General features: G+C 42.0%; 1 protein-coding gene across 1 annotated transcript in view; it reads right to left on the bottom strand.

Moving 5' to 3' along the window:
- Positions 1-8,124, bottom strand: part of CFAP44 (cilia and flagella associated protein 44) — a 138,066-nt gene that overhangs the window by 94,577 nt on the left and 35,365 nt on the right. Inside the window, exons 13-14 of the mRNA XM_014545394.1 lie at positions 5,081-5,175; positions 1,085-1,294 (exon numbers count right to left, since the gene is read on the bottom strand). Of these exons, the coding sequence (XP_014400880.1) occupies positions 1,085-1,294; positions 5,081-5,175 (305 nt within the window). The remainder of the gene's footprint in view (positions 1-1,084; positions 1,295-5,080; positions 5,176-8,124) is intronic.

Below are 8,124 nucleotides of genomic sequence, written 5' to 3'. Positions count from 1 at the left end.
CCCCCTGATGGGCCCTGCTCTGTGCGTGACAGGGGGCAGTGCCCCAACCCCCTGATCGGCCCTGCTCTGTGTGTGACAGGGGGTGGCACCACAACCTCCCTATCGACCCTGCCTTGAGTGTGACAGGGGGCGGTGCCCCAACCCCCCAATCGTCCCTACCCTGAGCGTGACTAGGGGTGGCATCGCAACCTCCTGATCCGCCCTGCTCTGTGCATGACAGGGGGCGGCGCAACAACTCCCCAATCGGCCTTGCTCTGAGCCCGACCAGGGGCTGCACCTAGGGATTGGGCCTGCCCTCTGCCACCCAGGAGTGCTAAGCCAGCCCTGCCCTCTGCCACCCAGGAGTGGGCCTAAGCCAGCAAGTCATAATCTCCCAAGTGGTCCCAGACTGCGAGAGGGCACAGGCCGGGCTGAGGGACCCCCTCTCCCCCCTGAGTGCACAAATTTTTGTGCACCAAGCCTCTAGTATATTATTATAAAATCAATTCCATAGAACACAAAGCAGCATTTATTAGCTATCATATATTTACTGTATACTTATTCCTACATGCACACTTATAACTACAATGATCATGTATTCCCAGATTGTTCTGGAAAAATTCTTATTGCCAATATTTACTTCACTTTCCCCATAAAACACTTGATAAACCATGTATTCCAGTATTTGGTTCTGAAAAAATAATGACCATACCTGTACATAAGATTAATTCAGAAAAAAATGTTCCCCAATGCCAATGCTCACCTATTAATGCACAAAGAATTTACATAGTCATTCTCTTCATTCTTCTCTTCTATTATGGGAATATACCTATGCTATGTAATATTGATATAGATAAAGCATCTTGCATGACTCCCAGCTGAAATTTTCTATTACTTTAAAATAAACATTAGAACTCAAATTGTAAGAATATTTTAAAATGTCATGCACAGACCATGCTGAAAGAATATGAATACAAAGAAAGCAAAATATGGGTATGTTCTTAGAAATGAGCATCACCAAATAAGGCATCATTAAGTAGGAAGATTAATAAGGCAAGGTTAACCATCAAACATCAATAGAAAACAAAGAAAATCTACTACTCACCCCTGTGGCTAGAATTTCTCCATCACGTTCAAAAGCTAAAGCAGTAACCCGAGCAGTATGGGGTTTGAAAACATGTTTCAAATGAAGATCTGCATCTGAATATTTCTTCCGTCCTGCAAAAACTGTGAGCTCTTTTGGATCATAAAGTTCAAGAACTCGAACAACCCCATCTTCAAATCCTACAATAATCTGTGCTCCGGTGAAGCTTATCTTAGACAAAAATTAAATGCAAGAAATCTGAAATTAGTTGATTAGGGAAGTTATACTATGTTACATCTGTATTTTATTTATTAGTAGACTTAAGTCATTTAACAATGGCAGCCCATGGTAATTCCTTCTTCCACTTTCTGGTAACCTCCATCTATTCTAGGATGTCTATGAGATGGGTAAACAATGGCAGTTCAACCACTCATGAGCAAATGTTGGAGGAGTGTCTGTCAATTACATGTCAGGCGCCTACCACCAGCAACTCAAGAATGAGCATACGCAGTCTCAGTCCCTGCTTTCACAGAATGTATGATCTAGTGGGGAAGACATTCTGTGATTTAATTAATAAATCACACAAATGAGTGAGGAATTAAGGACTGAAATAAGTGCTAAAGGAAAGAAACTTATTCCCTGAGAGCATATAACAAAGAAAGCTGACCTAGACTGAGGACTTTCTGAAGGAAGAGATGGTGGAGCTGAGATCAGAAAAAGGCCCAGGAATTAATGAACAGGAAGATGGCAGAAGCACTTCTGGGAGAGGCTGTAGCTTGTGCAAATGTCATGTGTCAGTAAAGAATGGAACTCAAGAAAAAAGTTATAATTTGACTAGAGCAGACTGAGTAAGGGAGCAATGCATCCACAAGAGGCTAGCGAGGGAAATAAGCAGGCACCATGTCACAGTAGGCATAGTCTTCATCCCAAGAGTAGCAGGAAGTCAACAAAAGGTTTTTAGTGGTGGGCTGGGGGTGGGCAGTGACATGATCAGATTTGCTATTTTAGAAATATCATCCTCACTGCTGTGTGTAAGGTAGATCTGAGATGGCCTGATGGAATGCAGGGCGACCTTTGGGAGTACTTTGAAGAGATGACTGCCATACTCTAGAAAGGTGACTGTGGTAACGTGGTCTGAGGTGATGTAGTGGAGAAGAGGGACATAGACACATTTTAGTAAGAAGTATAACGGCCCTATTGGTAATGAATGGACATGGGGAATGAGGCAGAGGAGGGTGTCAATGACAACTAAGATATATACTGAGTCAGGAAACACTGGAAGAAGCCAGGTGTGTGTGTGGTTTGTTGCTGCTATTGTTTTGGAGGGAGGATAGCTGGGGGCAAGCAGAAAGTCATTAATTTAGTCTTGGCTATGTTGAGTTTGGAGTCCACTGGAGATCTCAAAGTAGAGATGACATATCATCTGTAGTTAAGAGGAGAAGTCTGGGTTGGGAATATAAATCCAGCAATGCCTGAAAGTGCTAAATATGCTGTCTTAAAGGCATTCAGGAGAAGGGCAATAGCCTTGGTATTCTCTCTTTAAAAAAAAACACAAAAAACATTTGTATTGATTTCAGAGAGGGAAAGAGAGATAGAAATAGAAACATCAATAATGAAAGAGAATCATTGATTGGCTGACTCCTGCACACCCCACACTGGGAATCGAGCCCGAGACCAGGGCATGTGCCCTGACCAAGAATCAAACTATGACCTCCTGGTTCATAAGTCAACGCTCAACCACTGAGCAACACCAGCCAGGCATCCCTGGTATCTTTAGAGCAGCAGTCGCCAATCTTTCAGATCCCATGGACCACCAGTGGTCTGCAGACCACTGGTTGGCAATCACTGCTTTAGAGCACAGTGATCATGCCTGAGGCCAAGCAATTAGGAGAATATTGGGAATAAGAAAACTGTACCCCACTCAACTCCAGTGGAATGTTGTTAATTCAACAAATACTTACTAAATTTCTAAATGTACCAGTAACTGTAGAGGCCCTGGAGGTACAAAGAGTAGGTATGATTGTCACCATGAAGAACACAGTCTTGCCCTGGTCAGTGTTCCTCAGTGGTTAGAGTGTTGGCCCATGTACCAAAGGGTCATGGGTTCAATTGCTGGTCAAGGGCACATACCTGGGTTGCAGGTTTGTCCTCCAGCCAGTCAAGGAGCATGCAGGTCTCTCTCACATCAATGACTCTCTCCCTTTCTCTCTCTCTCTCTCTCTCTCTCTCCTCTCTCTCTAAGTTGTTTTAAAAAGCATGTGACCTTCAGAACTAAGAACTTTGTGGAAAGACGGGGATAAAGGATGGGAAAAAATATCCTCAGGTGAGGATTAACAACAACAAAAACAACAAACAGCCTATGGAAAGGATATATAATAAAGCAAATCATCTTAGTACATTGTGCTAAGTGCTGTAAGAGAAGTATATACACAATCCTTAACAAATAAACAAAAAAAAATGACAGAGGAAGGAACACTTAGCTGTATTTGAAGGTGGGGTCACAAAGGGCTATGCAGAGGAGATGATGTTTGACCTTAGCTGAGTTATCAAAAATGATGTGGAGTTTTCCAGAAGGCAAGAGAGTATGGAGAAGGGGCATTTAATTCTAGTATAATATCCATATGATCATTACTTGGATGTAAGGCTAAAACAGGAAACATTCTATGGACATCACATAACCATCTCAATAAATGATTCAATTACTTGGGCTGTATTTTAAAGACTTCAGTAATGGTGTAAAAAGATTAGAATAAAGAGTGAGCCAGGTTTGCTAACCCAAATATTTGTGATTTCTACTTGTTTTAGCCTAATCATTATTCTGCCTCTATTCCCTGGCCTAAATTCTCCTTCTGATCTTGATCCCATCATGAAATTCCCCTCCACTCCAGCCATCTCCACATCTACTTTAAGCTTGAAATATTTTGTATTTTATTTCAACCCAAAACAGTAAGGATAAAACATTCCCAAAATACTCCCATGACATTTTAAAAACATGGCTGCAAATTCTTTGACATGCCTCCCATAGAGCGATGGGGTTTAAATCCCTCCCCCTTTAATCTGTGGCTTCCAAGGCTGGGAAGGCCAGCAGCTTCTGCCTTGTCTGTTGGGACACTAGATCTTGGAGTCCCGACCTTCTGTGTAAGAAGTGTGTGACTGCCCTGAGGCCACCATACTGTGATGAAGCCCAAGCCATAGGAAGGGATATTAGGTATGCACTCCTGCTGACATCCCAGCTTAGCCCAGCCTTCAACTCAGGTGCCAGACTTGTAATACAGAAGCCTTTAGATAATTCCAGGACCCAGCCATTCAAGTCTTCCAAGCTGAGGTCCCCAAAACCATGAAGCAGCGATAACCCATCCCTGCTGCCACCTGTCTGAATTCCCATGCCACCTGTCTGAATTCCCACTCTACAGAGTAAGTGAGCAAAACAAAATGATGGTTGCTTTATACCACTACATTTTGTTATAGTTTGTTACACAGCAATAGATAACTAGAACAACTCCCTATCTCTTCCTGATTTTCTTCTATAGCTCTTATCATTGTCTGACATATCACAAATTTACTTGTTTATTGTCTGTCTCTGCCCCTTGTCTCCCACTATTACTGTAAGGTGCAGCAAGGGCAAGTATTTTTGTCTTTGTTCATTGCTACAGTCCTAGAATCCAGAACAAGGCCCAGCACCTAGTAGGCATGCTGGAAATATAAATAGAATGAATGAAATCAGAGCCAGGCAGATAGAGGATATATATAAAAAGTTCTGTTGTGTAATTACTTTGTAACATGGAACTATTACTAATCTGCAGGTAGAATAAAAATAGATTTTCATTAAAACAGGAACAAAATCACAATAGTAAGGTCATCATATGATATCTATCACATTCTAAGTGAATAAACTAACTTAAAATGATTATTATTCTCTGAAATCCAGAATCGAAAAATATCTGTATTTCTAAGAAATAGCACTGTATACTATATTTATTAATAAAATCTAATAGAAGTTCCTTATAATAAACTTACCAGACGAGGAACCCAAGCAAGAGCTGTGCCTCCTTGTTTGAATTTCACTTGAGTCAAAAAATTTTTGCTAGCAAAATCATAGATTCGAACAGAGCCTATAGAAAGATAGTTTTAAAAGAAACAAATGTATATGTAATCCTTTTTTAAATAACCTTGGCTCACTTCACATGTTGAGAATTTTAACAAGAAATTTCATAAATAACTACATCCACTGATAATCCAATAACCTTTCCTTAGTCAAAAATTTCTATATATGCCCTTGCTGGTGTAGTTCAAGGGTTAGAGCATCAGTCCACTCACCGAAGGACTGAGAGTTTGATTCTGGTTGGGGAGCATGCAGGAGGCAACCAATCAATGTGTCTCTCTCACATCAATGTTTTTCTCTCTCCCCCTCCCTTCCACTCTCTCTAAAAATCAATGGAAAAAATATCCTCGGGTGAGGATCAACAACAAAAAAATTTCTATGTATAGTGTTGATTGGCTAACTTATAAACATGTGTAATACAGAAGACAAGTGGGAGTTCTGGTTTAGATGGTGGTGTAGGTAAATGCAGTAACTGCATCCTCCTTTAACCACATTAGAATTACAACCAAACTACAGAAGAACCATCATTCTGAACTGCCTAAAACCAAGCTGAACATAAGTCCTACTACTAAGGATATAAGAAGCCACATCAAAACTGGTAGGGGCAGAGACTCAGAATGGGTCCCACATTCAGGTGTGGCAGATAAAAATCGGGACTGATATTTCAGCTGCAGAGGACCCCCTAAGGAACAAGCAGTCCCAACTCCATCTCAGGCCTCCCAGCCCAGGATTTCAGAGCTAGAAAGAGAAGTCCTCATTAACCTCTGGCTGTAAAAACCAGCTTGGATTACGGCTGAGTGAGACAGAGTCTCAGGCGTTCCCCTGAAAGGGCCCACACACAGACTGACTTGCTCTGAGTTCCAGTGCCTGGGCACCAGGGATGTACAGGAGGGACTGAGTTATGTGGCCTGGAGGTGAGAATTGTAGGGGCAGCTTTCTCCCAGACAGAAGTGCTGGCAGAGGCCATTGTTTCTTTTCTGAACCCTGCTCCCACTGAGCCAGCAGGCAAGTGCCATATTTGAGTCTCTGTCAACTTGTCCCCATTTGCCCCACCCTGGAAATTACCTGAAACCCCACCCCACCCAACTTGCATACCCAACCCAAGCCATTTCCAGTGGCTTTTCCATACAAATGACCTGTCTTGGATCATGCTTCAGACTTTTCTAAAATCTCTCAAGCAAGCAACATCTGACCTTTCCCTTGCTATGTACCTCTTGTAAGTGGCTTTAGGTCCAGCACTAGTGATAGCTGGCCTTGGTTCATAGGTTGGTCTCTCCTGAGCACCTCCAAACCCAGCATAAGTGGCAGTCATCTTCAGGTCATTGTGTAGCTCATGCCAGGAGGCCCTGGGCAGGGTACAGGTTGACCTTGGCCTGCACCTCCCAGGAGGTCTCAGAGCCAGTGCACCTGGTGGACAGCTTCAGTCCACATAAAAGCACCACCCAACCTCCTCCATGAGAACATACTTAAGGGATGGACTCAGCAGGAACCAGAGTAATGATGAAGTCCTGTTCTGTGGGGCCAGCTCCTGTAGAGCTTATCCTCCATGGTGATCAAAGCCAGTCCTCACAGTCAAATGGTGCTAATAGCAATAAAGACTCAACTACAACAGGAGAGTATACGCAGCCCACACTGGGGGCACGCCTCGAGCATCCAGCTCAGGTGAATGGGGAGGCTGTGCCACTAGGCCCTGCAGCACACTCTACCAATCCCAGGAGATGTACCAGCTCTACCTAATGCATAGAAACAAACATAGGGAAGCAGCCAAAATGAGGAAACAAAGAAACATGTCCCAAATGAAAGAACAGAAAAAACTCCAGAAAAAAAAAAAACTAAACAAAATGGAGACAAGCAATCTACTAGATGCAAAGTTCAAAACACTAGTTATAAGAATGCTAAATAAGTAGATGAACTTAGTGAAAATGTCAACAAAGAGATAGGAAACTAAAAGCAGAGATAAGAAAAATGTAAGAAAGCAGTCAGAAACTAAGAATACACTAATTGAAATGAAGAATACATTACAGGGAATCAACAGTGGAGTAGATGAAGCAGAGGATCAAATCAGAGATCTGGAAGATAACAAAGCAGAAAAGAGCCTACCTCCCCCCACCCCCCACCCCCCCCAAAAAAAGGAATCAAAAAAAATTGAGGAGAATTTAAGGAGCCTCTAGGACAACTTCAAGTGTACCAACATTTGCATCATGGGGATGCCAGAAGGAGAAGAGAGATCAAGGAATTGAAAACCTATTTGAAAAAATGACAGAAAACTTCCCTAATCTAGTGAATAAAATAGACATGCAAGTCCAGGAAGCACAGACAGTTCCAAACAAGATGAACCCAAAGAGGTTCCACACCAAGACACATTATTATTAAAATGCCAAAGATTAAAGACAAAGAGAGAATCTTAAAAGCAGCAAGAGAAAAGCAGTTAATTATCTACAAGGAAGTTCCCATAAGACTGTCAGCTTATTTCTCCATAGAAACTTTTCAGGCCAGAAGGAATTGGCATGAAATATTCAAAGTGATGAAAAGCATGAACCTACAACCAAGCAAAGTTATCATCTAGAATTAAAAGACAGATAAAGAGCTTCCCAGAAAAAGCTAAAGGAGTATATCACCACCAAACCAGTACTACAAGAAATGTTAAAGAGTTTTCTTTAAGAAGAAGAGGGGAAAAAGATCCAAACATGAATAATAAAATTGCAATAAATACATATCTATCAACAAGTACTTTAAAGGCAAATGGATTAAATGATCCAATCAAAAGACATACAGAAGGAGAAACCAAGATGGCGACATAGGTAAACACCGGAGATTGCTGCCTCACACAACCACTTCAAAAATACAACTAAAAGACGAAACGGACATCATCCAGAACCACAGGAAGGCTGGCTGAGTGGAAATTCTACAACTAGAAGGAAAGAGAAAAGCACACTGAGACTCAGAGGAGGTGCGGAAG

Source organism: Myotis brandtii, unplaced genomic scaffold, assembly GCF_000412655.1.
Source record: "Myotis brandtii unplaced genomic scaffold, ASM41265v1 scaffold406, whole genome shotgun sequence".
NCBI lineage: Eukaryota > Metazoa > Chordata > Mammalia > Chiroptera > Vespertilionidae > Myotis > Myotis brandtii.
This window is presented reverse-complemented; position numbering and strand designations above follow the sequence as displayed.